The sequence below is a fragment of the Aulonocara sp. 'chitande type north' Nkhata Bay genome, linkage group LG3, assembly GCF_057382095.1.
Source record: "Aulonocara sp. 'chitande type north' Nkhata Bay isolate Kocher_YH1m ecotype deep benthic linkage group LG3, A_spYH_male_GT1.1, whole genome shotgun sequence".
NCBI classification, from domain to species: Eukaryota; Metazoa; Chordata; class Actinopteri; order Cichliformes; family Cichlidae; genus Aulonocara; species Aulonocara sp. 'chitande type north' Nkhata Bay.
In genome coordinates, this window is record NC_141346.1 from 2147681 (window position 1) to 2161762 (window position 14082).

Sequence of the window (14082 nt, forward strand, 5' to 3'; positions counted from 1 at the left end):
CTTCTTTTTTCCAACTGAGTGGCATCCCAAATATGACAAGAACCTACATCAATCAGCCACAACATTAACACCATCTGGTGAACATGTGTCAAAAGTATATCCTTTATATATTTATAAATGCACCATGGGGGGCTTAGGGTGAAACAGCATTTCAGTACACTGTATACTGTGTATACTACTGTATTGTCAATAAAGCTCTTGAATCTGAATCTAAGACTCGTTGTAGCAGCTCCCCAAGTTCAGCAGCATCCCACCTGTTAGATAAACAGGTATGATGAATAAGGTAGCCCCATCTGTAACATTTATTCCCAGCCAGGAGAGTAGGGGGAGGACTCTGTAGTGAAGGTGAGGGTGGGGGGGTTGTGTGCTGGTCAAACCTGTTGAAGAAGTTGTTGAGTTCGTTTGCCTTCTCCACAGTCCCCCCCACTGTGCTTTTCTTGATGTTGTGGCCTGTGATGGTTTTCACACCATTCCAGACCTCCCTCATATTGTTCCTCTCCAACTTCTGCTCCACCTTCCTCCTGTAGGTGTCCTTTGCTTCCCTCGGGCAGCGTTTCACCTCCCGCTGTGCTGCTTTCACCTCCTCCTTCACTTTGCTCCTGAAAGCCTTCTTCTTCATGTTTAGGACAGATTTGACTTCCTTACCCACGGTTTGTTTTTAGCCCTCTACTGCATGAATTTTTAATTTTGGGGGAAAAAATCTTTCTCCCTATTTTGGGGGAGCTTTAGGGTCCCTAAAAATATATGAATCATAAAATTTGACATCCTGACATACACTCTGCCACGACACCAGTTAGAAGTGCCAGCTTGATTTCAGATCCAGGCCAGGCTTGTTTTCTATGAGACTGGGCCACATAAACCAAACCACAATCGAGCCAGATGTGGCATGCCATCACATAGACAGTGCCATCTATGCCAGGCCTGCCCCATATCTGGATGATATACGTCTTATCATGCCAGGAGTCAGCCAACAGTGTCGGCTTGATACCATATCTGGGCCAGACCTGCTTGCTATGTGGGCAGTAGCTCCTCGGCCGGGATGTTGTGTCTCTTGCCGGTCTGTGTCTTTGTGTTTAGTGCCAGCAGCTCCACTCTTGAGTAGATGAAGGAGCTGGTTCCAGAAGTTTTGAAAAGTGCGTTATCCTTTGCTATATCTAAGAGGTAGAAAGTAAAACAACTAAAGGAAGGTGAAAAAGAGTTTGAAGGACTAGTCTAAAACAGTTAAAAGTTAAGAAACAAGTACGGTTTTGCAGAGCTACTTGGAAAGGCTGCCGTCACTCCAGCGCCATCTTGGTCTTATCATGGCCTGCAACATGTGCATATTCAGGCCGGATGAGTTAGCTGAAAAGAGACGCCAGTGCCGGACCCAGAAACCATGCCATGTAACGGTAGTTGCAGTTCCCTCTGAGGCCTTCCCCAAACCGCAACTCAATTATTGTTAAAGCCGTTCGTCTTTATCTAATAAAAACGCTCAAACCTAAAATGAGGAAATGGGCCAGCTAGTGAAAGAAAGAGGAATATTTAGGGATAGATTTACTGATGTCTGCAGCAGCACAAAGACTTTCTTAGATGGTAAAAAGCTGCTGGCTTTACTGACGAGGCTCAGAGTCAGTTTGTGACTGGAAGCTGTGGACAAGAGAATTTTGTGGCCTTATGTGTTTGTAAGACTTTCACTTTCAGGAGAAGATTCACATGAGTCACAAAACATGAACTACAAAGTCTGTAACACACAATTTACTGCAAACTGCATGAAATCTGACCCTGTGGGGCGATCATGGCTCAAGAGTTGGGAGTTCGCCTTGTAATCGGAAGGTTGCCGGTTCCAGCCCCGGCTCCGACAGTCTCGGTCGTTGTGTCCTTGGGCAAGACACTTCACCCGTTGCCTACTGGAGGTGGTCAGAGGGCCCGGTGGCGCCAGCATCCGCCAACCTCGCCTCTGTCAGTGCGCCCCAGGGTGGCTGTGGCTACAATGTAGCTGCCATCACCAGTGTGTGAATGTGTGTGACTGTGATAGGTTTGTAGCTTAAACCTATTCGCTGGAACGTTCAGGACAATTTAACTACACAGCAAAGCAAGACACGAGTAGGCAAAGTTCTTTATGTTTCTCGTGCACGGGAGAGAACTGGTCAAACGCCGTTCCTTCGCTTGACCCCAGTTGCTCTCGTCCGCTCCCCCGTAACACTGCTCTTTTATTGAGGTTACGTGAATATACATAGGTTCATTAACTGCTGGACTTCCAGACCAGAAGGTTTAGGGAAGCCGGTTATGGGGTCACACTCTGACCCCCCCCCCCCACACACACACACACACACACACTTACACAACGCACAGGCAGAGTGTGACCCCATAAAGACTTCCCTAAACCTGCTGGTCTGCAAGTCCAGCAGTTCATCTAAACAAAAGGCACTTAGACTAGAACAGACATAGATACGTTTATCCTACCACAAAACAATAAGAGAAGCTACGACCTCTCCCATGCTCCCAGGATGTGGCTGTGAAAGCCAGAACACTCTGGAATGCACACAAAGTCTTTGCAGACTATAGAGATTGACAGACCACGTGACTTTCGCGCATTGCATGCCGCAGGGCCGTGCAGAGAGGTTTAAAGGGGCGGGTGCTCAAAGTTAAAAAGGGACACATTGAAGCAGGCTGAATAACAACAACACACATTCATCAAGAATCTAATATGGGCAACAAGGCAAAGCAAACGTCGCCGATGTTTTACCTGATGGGTACATGGTAAATGGCCTGCATTTGTATAGTGCTTTTCTAGTCCCTAAGGACCCCAAAGCGCTTTACATATCCAGTCATCCACCCATTCACACACACATTCACACACTGGTGATGGCAGCTACATTGTAGCCACAACCACCCTGGGGCGCACTGACAGAGGTGAGGCTGCCGGACACAGGCGCCACCGGGCCCTCTGACCACCACCAGTAGGCAAACACGGGGTTAGTATCTTGCCCAAGGATATTTGGCATGCAGCCAGGAGGCAGCCTGGGATCGAACCACCGACCTTCTGATTAGTGGCTGACCTGCTCTGCCACCTGAGCTACAGCCACAGTACAATGTTGCTGTTGAGGGGTTGCTGCTGCTCCTGCTGCTGATAGTGCTGGAGGGCAGGGCTGTGTTGATCTGAGACTGTAGACATTAAAAAGTCCACAGGAGAGATGGTAGCTGATTAAACAAGTGTCATGAGATAATAACAAAATGCAAAGATTGGTGACAGCGCTTGGAACCATAAGGCAACAAAAACTGTGAGAAATAATTTAGGCTCCGCCTGTGAATCACTCTTTGCTTCTCTTCTTCCTTCCATCATTTCATATATCACTCTCCACTTGCTGTCTATCTGAGAACAAGGCACAACTTGCTATTGCAATAAACTATAATCTAATTATCCACACCTAACAACTCCAGCATCTAAAATAAAATGATGACAGAAAAATGTTATAGCCCTGCCTTTAGTAGCCTCACACAGCTCCTGCTGTTTCCTCCTCATGTCCTTACCAGCCATGTCTGCACAATGTTATATCATGGGTAATATTTTTTTAAATCCATCTAAATAAAACACACACATGCACACACAGTGACATTTTAGAGCTTCTTCAGAATACTGTATATACTATGGGCATCACAGTGCTGATCCAGAATCCTTACATTATTATTTATTACTAGAGCTACAATAATAAAGCAATGAGGAGGGGGAAGTAATAAATATGAAATAATGTATTTATGATGATTCCATGTGTTTCACTATCCACTCTGTGCAGGGCAAAGCTTATTACATGTTTAAACTGCAGAGATACAATCATTTTACTGCTGTAAAATCCAACTTTTGTCTTATTTAAAATATAAATCTAATATAATCTGCTTCTTAATGTATGTTCTTTAAAATACAGCGTGTGTTTTTAATATATTATAATTATAATAATTATTATGTGGACATGCATATTAGATCGTTTTTTAGTGAAATATAATCCCTCCAGAAAGGCAGGAAAAGCCCGGAAACTTGCTTTAAAACTAAATATGTTCCCTAAAACGGTGACAGAGCTACAGACCCATGACAGCCTTACACAGGTAGCCAGCAGCTATGACCAGCACTACATGTGCAGTTAATAAAAGGACAGGTAATGTTTGTCGCGCTGTTGCACACACAGCACGTGTTGTGCCCTTAAACAGGGGAAATAGTGAGGAGAGGTGAAAGAACGGCACAGACACGCAGCTCTCACTCTCACTCGTCTGTATTGAGTTTCAGAAGCAATACAACCAAAACAATATTCTTATGGATGCACTCAGTCTCAGGACAACTGTATCCAAACTAAGTGACTATTGTTCGCTGCATTAGCTGATGAGAATACTTTAGATAACATGAACTGTAGCATTAGACAAGAACATATTTTTAACTCGCACATGTTAGCTGACACAGTCACTAACTTTCCACAGCAATGAAATAATACTTTAAGTACTGCATGTCTTTCAGTAGTTAACCAGTAAGTACACCTACTTACTGGTTGTGTCGCATCAGTCTGTGTCTCTGAGTTAACTTGTGTTTCTCCTACAGCTCCGGACCGGAAACAATGCGCGTGCTCTTTGTGAGCTCGTTCCCGGCTCGTAACCAGCGCGTTCTGCCGTCAAGGGCGATCATTGGTTAATAGTGATCATGTGACTGATGCAAGCCAGATCCTTTTATTTAGCAAAACTGTGATTAATAGTTAAATATTATTGTTGAGGGGCACAGACAGGACTCCGCACCCACACACACATTAAAAATAATAATAATAATAATTTTTTTTTAAAAAGTTGCCTCAACAAAAAGGCACTTTGAGCACCCATCAGGAAAGGGGCGGGTGCTCAAGCCCCTCTAGCCCCCCCCCTCTGCACGTGCCTGGCATGCCGGGAACTCGTGGCAAAACAATCCAAGTACCTGCATCAAATGCAAGCATTTGCAGCACCGCAAAACGTTCATTCTTCGGTTCCAATAAATTCTTGCTTTTTCTTTGCCCCCCAAAAGGGTATGTACAAAACAAAGGAGAACAATGCCGGTCCGTACAAAGACAGACTTGATGAAAAGTCAAAGAAAAGATACGAGGAAAAAAATCAAAGGAGTGAAAGGGTTAGACCCTTACGAGCACACAGAGGGACAAAAGACGTCAGTGTGCTGCCCAACTTTCACCACGCGCAGATTTATAATCATACGGTTCTTGGAGTGAGTGCATACACTCATGAAGTTTAGTAACTTCAGGTCACTGCAACAAGCCCAGGTACAGTTTACCGACGGATGGGTGCAGGACCTTGAAATGCACCGTGTAGAACGAAAGACCATCGTACGTATCATAAGTTTACCAGTCTCACAAATTGTCGTCATAAATACACATTCCTTAACCGTTTATTAATATAACCTTTGAGCTCAACGGTAATTAATTAGTAGTGGAAATAATTTCTGGTACACATCACAGAAATGTAGCAGTGACAATAATATTGTATGCTGTAATCGTACTGGACAATTAGTGATACAGAACAACTGTTTTATCCTGTGAATAAAAGTATATGTTTTTGTCAATGTACCATAATAACAGAAGCGAAACACAATATTGTGTCAGGACAATTCACTGTTTATGCACAATAAACAAAGGAGCATAGCGCGACAATTTCTGTTCAGCGCCAGACTTGCTTGTAACCTATATCACCAATTATTATTATTTTGTGCATTTCTTCTGTGTCTGGGCACTCCTCTGGATACTCTTACACCAGAGAAGAGCTCCTTAACTACAGGACTACAACGCCTGTGGATTTACTTCCAATATTTGTCGCATCTGCGGCAGATTTACTGCAGACTCTGATCAGGAAAGTGAGACGCCGGAAGAGAAGTAAGCGAGCCGGCGTACTCGTGCGTTTGAGGAGACGCGGACTGCGAACTGCTCTTCCTGGGATCTTCCTTTCCAATGTACGCTCACTCGGGAATAAGATTGACGAACTGGCCCTGATGAGAAGCATGAACAGAGACTTTGCCTCCTCCTGTGTCTTATGTTTTACGGAGTCGTGGCTCTGTGAGGACATCCCAGACTGCGCGCTCAAGCTGGAGGGCTTTCATCTGCTGCGCGCGGACCGGCAGGCCGCTCTCTCTGGTAAGACCAAAGGTGGAGGTGTCTGCTTCTACATTAATAGTGGCTGGTGCACAGATGTAACAGTGATTGCTCAGCACTGCTCTTCCTCTCTGGAATATCTTTTTATTCACTGCAAACCGTTTTATTCTCCGCGGGAGTTTGCTTCATTCATCCTGGCCGCTGTTTACATCCCGCCAGATGTGGATGCGCAGGCAGCTCAGTGCGCACTCGCGGAGCAGATACTGCACATGGAGCGGACATTCCCGGACTCTCTCATCATTGCTCTTGGGGACTTTAACAAAGCCAATCTGAGCCATGAGCTTCCGAAATATAAGCAGTATATTAAATGCCCGACCAGAGAGGAGAGGACATTGGACCACTGTTACAGCACGATCAGCGGGGCCTATCGTGCGGTGCCCCGCGCTTCACTCGGACTTTCTGACCACGTCATGATCCACCTAATCCCCGCGTACAGACAGAGGCTGAAGCTCTCCAAACCTGTCGTGAGGACTAAAAAACTGTGGAGCAACAAGGCTGTGGAGGAGCTTCGCACGTGTTTGGAGACCACAGACTGGGACACAATGAAGGCTGCTTCTAACAGCTTGGACGAGTTTACGGACACTGTCACCTCCTATATCCACTTCTGTGAGGACAGCATTGTGCCATCACGCACCAGGGTGAGTTATAACAATGACAAACCCTGGTTTACTCCTAAACTCAAAAAGCTGTGGCTGGAAAAGAGAAAGGCGTTCAGAAGCGGAGACAGGGACTGCTACAGAGAGGCCAAGTACAGGTTCACTAAAGAAGTGGACATTGCTAAACATCAGCACTCTGAGAAGATGCAGCAGCAGATCTCAGAGAATGACTCGGCCTCTGTGTGGAAAGGTTTTAGGAATATTACAAATTACAAGCCTAAAACCCCCCACTCCACTGATGACTTGCTCTTAGCCAACACCCTTAACGACTTCTACTGCCGTTTTGACGAGCCATCAGGCAGCCTTCACACCTCCAACGACCCCAACAATAGAGGCACTTTGGACACTCATTCCCCCACCTCTCCCCCCTCCATAGAGCCATCACCACCTTCAAACCGTTCACCTACAACACCCCCCTCCTCACCCCACACAAAAGAGGATTTCACACCACCTCCTCCCACCACAACTCTTCATATTCATGAAGCAGATGTGAGGAAGCAGTTTAAGAATCTGAATGCTCGGAAAGCTCCCGGCCCAGACGGTGTGTCTCCTGCCACCCTCAGACACTGTGCAAACGAGCTGGCCCCAGTGTTTTCTGGCATCTTCAACTCCTCACTGCAGGCATGTCATGTGCCTGCCTGCTTCAAGTCCTCCACCATAATCCCTATCCCCAAGAAACCTAGGATCACTGGACTAAATGACTACAGACCCGTGGCTCTGACATCTGTGGTCATGAAGTCATTTGAGCGCCTAGTTCTCTCCCATCTCAGGACCCTCACGGCCCCCCTCCTGGACCCCCTGCAGTTTGCATATAGAGCCAACAGGTCTGTAGACGACGCCATCAACATGGCCCTACACTTCATCCTGCAGCATCTGGACTCCCCAGGAACCTACGCCAGGATCCTGTTTGTGGACTTCAGCTCTGCCTTCAACACCATCCTTCCAGACCATCTCCGAGGCAAGCTTTCCCAGATGAATGTGCCTGATCCCATCTGCCGGTGGATCACTGACTTCCTGACGGACAGGAAGCAGCACGTGAGGCTGGGAAAGAATGTCTCGGACTCCCGGACCATCAGCACCGGCTCCCCTCAGGGCTGTGTTCTTTCTCCTCTGCTCTTCTCCCTGTACACCAACTGCTGCACCTCCACCCACCAGTCTGTCAAGCTAATCAAGTTTGCAGATGACACCACCGTTATTGGACTCATCTCGGACGGGGATGAGTCTGCCTACAGGAGGGAGGTTGAACGTCTGGTGTCCTGGTGCAGCCACAACAACCTGGTGCTGAATGCCCAGAAGACAGTGGAGATTATTGTGGACTTCAGGAAGCACACAGCCCCACTCCCCCCCATCATCCTGACTGACACCCCCATCACCTCTGTGGACTCATTCCGCTTCCTGGGTACCACCATCACCCAGGACCTGAAGTGGGAGCCCACCATCACCTCCGTCATCAAGAAAGCCCAGCAGAGGATGTACTTCCTGAGGCAGCTGAAGAAATTCAACCTGCCAACACGGACGATGATGCAGTTCTACACCGCAATCATCGAGTCCATCCTCACCTCCTCCATCACCGTGTGGTACGCTGGAGCCACTATCAGGGACAAACAGAGACTGCAGCGTGTTGTGCGCTCTGCTGAGAAGGTGATTGGCTGCAGACTCCCATCTCTGCAGGACCTGTACACCTCCAGGACACTGGGGCGTGCAGCTCGGATCTCAGCTGACCCTTCTCACCCTGGACACAGTCTGTTTGACCTGCTCCCCTCAGGCAGGAGGCTCCGGTCCATTCGCACCAGAACCTCTCGCCATAAGAACAGTTTCTTCCCCTCTGCTGTTGGACACATGAACAATAACCGTATGACTGTTCCCACCACTAACACATGACCCTACGCTGTGTCACTGCATCATTCCATGTTTGGCACTGATCACCACCTGCACTCATGTATATATCATGTATATATCTATCTACTTAGCACTTTTAATTCTTATTCTTATTTTATATTTTTATGACAGTATGTTTGCACTGAAGCACCGCAGCAATTTCCTAATGTTGTAAACCTGCTCAACATTTGGCAATAAAACCCTTTCTGATTCTGATTCTGATTCTGATGTTAAGAAAAATGACGCATTAACTACAACAGCAGACTGACCTTTGTGGAAATGCTTGGAGCAGACTAACCTGTGAGCTGGAGTGTTCTGGGACGTCTTTGAATGGCTGCAATCCAGTCGCGTCTTTGTTACTTCGGAAACATGGCTCGAACAATTTCTCTTCAACGACGTAATCCGATAACAACCGATCTCTTTACCCGTCAGCTTCCCGTGGCTGTCATGCGACCGGCTATTGCAGTTAATAATACAACAGCTTCTTGCCATTTTTGTGTTTCTTTTTATCGCTGTGTAACTGATTTCAATTGAAAGCCTGCGTGCGCTTGTACCTCTTGCCACGAGTTCCCAGAATTCTTTGCGGTTTTACCCCTGAATGACGTAACATTTTCAATCTCTATTAAGGATCAAACCTCTACCAACATGACATTAATTATACAACTCTAGGCATATATGAGTAGATATTTCTAAGCATAAATGACAATCAACAATACAAATCTAACAACTGAATGTTGTGTAAAGTGCTTTGCGGTCCTTACGGACTGAGCAAATACAAATACAGGCCATTTACCATTTACCTGAAGAAATCCAGTCTTCTGCCTGCTGTGGCTGTGATAGAAAGAGGAACACAAGCACTGACTGTGAGCTCATGTCTTATGTCAGCACTTATGCTGGGCTTACACTGTGCGATTTTTGGCCCATTTTGAGCCGATTTTTGAGTCGTGCGACCGTTTTGGCGATCGGCCCGATTTTGGCCTTCATCGTGCGTCGTGTAGTATACGTGGGGTAATGAGACGCGATTAACACCTCACGACCAGCTCCCGATCATCAATCGCTTGGTCGTGAGGATTTCAAACCTGTTTGAAATCCTCGCGACCGTCGTGAGGGTGTCACCGCAGTTTGTCACACTGCGCACGCGCAAACACAAATGTCAGCGAAAAAGACGGCGCAGCACGGCAGTGCAGCGTGTGATCTGGACTAGTGATGGTAAATTTGATTCTTTTTACTGAATCGAGTGATAATGAGTCACTCACCAAAGTGAATCGGGTGTTTTGAGTCATTTGATTCACTGAGTCAGTTGACCAGAGAGTGCAAAAATTTTACATTTTCACTCAAACTTAATTTGTTTCCCTTTTCATGTAAATCCCACTGCTAAGATGAATGATTTAAAAAACAACAAAAAAAACCCCAACTATTTTATAGAGAACAAAGAGCAAAAACATTTCTAAAATTAAGCAATTTCTTATCAAAATTGCTTAATAAACATTTATTTTGTTTATTTGTATTTTATTAGTATTTTCCTTAAGTGTGTCAAATATATATTTTCTCATCTAAATGTCCACTGCGCTGTGAGCCAGGGGGCGGTAATGCGCCTTAACATTGGTTGCCAACCAAGAAGAAGAAGAAGCTGTGATCCAGGAGGGAGGGGGTGAGTGAGTGATTCGTCCGCTCGCTCTATGATTCAGCACAGGAGGGAGGGGGTGAGCGAGTCCTGAGTGATTTGTTCGCTCTTTGATTCAGCACAGGAGGGAGGGGGTGAGCGAGTCCTGAGTGATTCGTTCGCTCTTTGATTCAGCACAGGAGGGAGGGGGTTAGTGAGTCCTGAGTGATTCGTTCGCTCTTTGATTCAGCACAGGAGGGAGGGGGTGAGCGAGTCCTGAGTGATTCGTTCGCTCGCTCTATGATTCAGCACAGGAGGGAGGGGGTGAGCGAGTCCTGAGTGATTCGTTCGCTCGCTCTTTGATTCAGCACAGGAGGGAGGGGGTTAGTGAGTCCTGAGTGATTCGTTCGCTCTATGATTCAGCACAGGAGGGAGGGGGTGAGCGAGTCCTGAGTGATTCGTTCGCTCGCTCTTTGATTCAGCACAGGAGGGAGGGGGTTAGTGAGTCCTGAGTGATTCGTTCGCTCTTTGATTCAGCACAGGAGGGAGGGGGTGAGCGAGTCCTGAGTGATTCGTTCGCTCTTTGATTCAGCACAGGAGGGAGGGGGTGAGCGAGTCCTGAGTGATTCGTTCGCTCTTTGATTCAGCACAGGAGGGAGGGGGTTAGTGAGTCCTGAGTGATTCGTTCGCTCTTTGATTCAGCACAGGAGGGAGGGGGTGAGCGAGTCCTGAGTGATTCGTTCGCTCTTTGATTCAGCACAGGAGGGAGGGGGTGAGCGAGTCCTGAGTGATTCGCTTATGCTTACGATTCAGCACAGGAAGGGAGGGGGTGAGTAGCTCAAATGTGCTGTTAGCATGTTAGCAGCGCGATGCTACTGTGAACCGAGGAGCTATTTTCTTGATGTGAGCTTCTACTCAGGGGTTTTTCTTCCAGTTCAGAGCAGAAATGCTTTTGTTACGAAACTGGCTGTTGTTTTTCCGCCACAATTTTGATTATAAGCTAGATATATTTCTACTAATGGAATTAGTTTGCTAACAGCAACAGGGATGAGTCAGTGAGTCAGTTGGGCTTGTGAATCATGATTCACGAGTCAGTAAAGTGATTCTCGAGTATTGAACGATTCGTTCATGAATCGAACATCACTAATCTGGACACAAGCGATGGAGGCACAACTTGTAGAACTTTGGCTCATCCGAGCCTTTTCGATGTGGCATCACAAAATTATCACGACCACAACAACAGTGAAAATAGTTGGATCTACACTGCTGCTCAATCACAGCTGCCTGATCATGTTTTTCATTAGCAATTTAGCAAAGTTGATGGTGGTGTGTGTCTGTGTGAGTGAAAGACAGAGAGGGAGAGCGACAGATTTTCTGTTATAACCTTCATGTTATGGACGCACAGTGTGAGCACTCAGGTCACATCAGAGCATCGGGTCGTATAGTGTGAGACCTGCATCGTGACCTACCAACTTCTAACCCCTGTGAGTCAATCGTGCAGTTTGAGCAGGAGCTGAATAACGTGACTGAAAAAATCGCACAGTGTCTGCCCAGCATAACACACACATTTACACTTGGTATGTGTTGAGAGAAAAAACTCACTTCCTGCTGCTAGTGTTTCATTTACCTGCAACCTTTAAGGTGGAATCTTTTCTCCCTTTTACTTAAAGTATCAGTGTGACACACTGTACATTTCAAATTTCTTAAAATTTAAATATGTTTATATTGTCTCCTGTAAAATAGTCAGATGTCTATTCATATTAATGTACAGAATTCACCTGCTTGCTGCTACTACTGCACATTCACCCAGTGTATATATTATATATATATATATATATATAATGTTCTTCCTCTACACCCCCCCCCCCCCCCCCCCCCCCAATTTTTGCACATGTCGAGGAGCGTGTCAGGCTACATTTCACTGTGTGTTATACTTGTATAACTATGCATGTGACAAATAAAGAACCTTGAACCTTGAACCTTGAACCTTGACAGAGTTGATCATCGGTTTGACTTTAATGGCTTAAAAAACTGCTGAGTGTCCCTTCTCTTCAACAGCATAAACTCAGACACCGCTCAGCTGAAAATAGTCAAATAACAGTGAATTCTTTAATATAATAGTGACACAAGTTTGAATTCAAAGCATCAGTATACACCACAAACAGCTCATTTTATAAGCTACACTCAATAACTGGACAGTGATGCTTTCTGGGGCAATTCTGGAGCACTAATGATGGTTTAAGGCCTCTAAGATTTGCACAAGCTTCTAAAGATGAAACTATAATCATCTCCTAATGGATCACTTCCTGACTTTGTTGATGCTGAACGTTCCCAGAAAAACAACGCGGGAGATTTTTTTATTCCTTATTCATGTTTTACTTCTCTTTCCTGATTTTGGTGTCAGGTGATCGTCTCTGTGCGAAGGTAAGTAAAGTTAATCTGTTATATTTTCCTGGCAAACATCAGCTGTGTGCAGCTTAGTTCCAGCAAACAACACAAATCTGCCGCTCCACAGTTCACGGTTACGGACTCTCAGCTGGACCAACGAGGCCAACCTCTTCTGTCTTTTAGTGTGTGTATATATATATATGTATATATATATATACAGTGGGGCAAAAAAGTATTTAGTCAGCCACCGATTGTGCAAGTTCCCCCACCTAAAATGATGACAGAGGTCAGTAATTTGCACCAGAGGTACACGTCAACTGTGAGAGACAGAATGTGAAAAAAAAATCCAGGAATTCACATGGTAGGATTTGTAAAGAATTTATTCGTAAATCAGGGTGGAAAATAAGTATTTGGTCACCTCAAACATGGAAAATCTCTGGCTCTCACAGACCTGTAACGTCTTCTGTAAGAAGCTTTTCTGTCCCCCACTCGTTACCTGTATGAATGGCACCTGTTTGAACTCATCATCTGTATAAAAGACACCTGTCCACAGCCTCAAACAGTCAGACTCCAAACTCCGCCATGGCCAAGACCAAAGAGCTTTCGAAGGACACCAGGAAAAGTATTGTAGACCTGCACCAGACTGGGAAGAGTGAATCTACAATAGGCAAGCAGCTTGGTGTGAAAAAATCAACTGTGGGAGCAATCATCAGAAAATGGAAGACATACAAGTAGACCTGGGCGATAAAACGATAACGATATGTATCGCGATATAACTTTTACTCGATAGAGAAATTAAGCTATCGCGATAGACCTCGCCGCTCTTGTCCTCTTAAAAAAAAAAAAAAAAAAAAGGTCAGCCAATCCAAATTAAGTAGCGCAGAGCCGAACCAATCACAGCCGCAGCGTCACATCACGTGACTTGTTACGTACAGCACAAGTGCCAGGGCGCGTGTGTGTTTGTTTGGGAAGCAGCTAGCAGCTAACTGCCGTGTCGACTGGGTGATGGAGAAAATGAGTGTACCACGTAGAGAAAAATCAACCGAGAGAACGGAAGAGAACACAAATGACAGCTCGAATGCCGAAGACATTGTCGAAAAGAAGGGCCGGAAAAGTTCCGTAGTGTGGAGATATTTCGGCTATTTGACGTCCGACAAAAAACAGAGTAGCACGCACTGTAAGTTGTGCCGACAGCATGTTCCCACCAAGACTGGAAATACAACTAACCTGTTTCATCACCTGAAGCAGTGCCACCCACAAGAGCACGCTCAATCTCTGACTGAAAGTGGTAATTTGTCATCGAAAACTACCAGGGGAATCCCTGCGAAGCAGCAACAGTCAATTGAGTCGGCTTTCTCCAGCGTCTTACCATATGACAAAAAAGGTAAGAGACATAGCGACATAACGAATG

General features: G+C 45.8%; 1 protein-coding gene across 1 annotated transcript in view; it reads right to left on the bottom strand.

Moving 5' to 3' along the window:
* Window positions 1-1011: 1011 nt before the first annotated feature.
* Window positions 1012-14082, bottom strand: part of LOC147333464 (uncharacterized) — a 45674-nt gene continuing 32603 nt past the window's right edge. Inside the window, exon 10 of the mRNA XM_086266300.1 lies at window positions 1012-1154. Within this exon, the coding sequence (XP_086122426.1) occupies window positions 1012-1154 (143 nt within the window). The remainder of the gene's footprint in view (window positions 1155-14082) is intronic.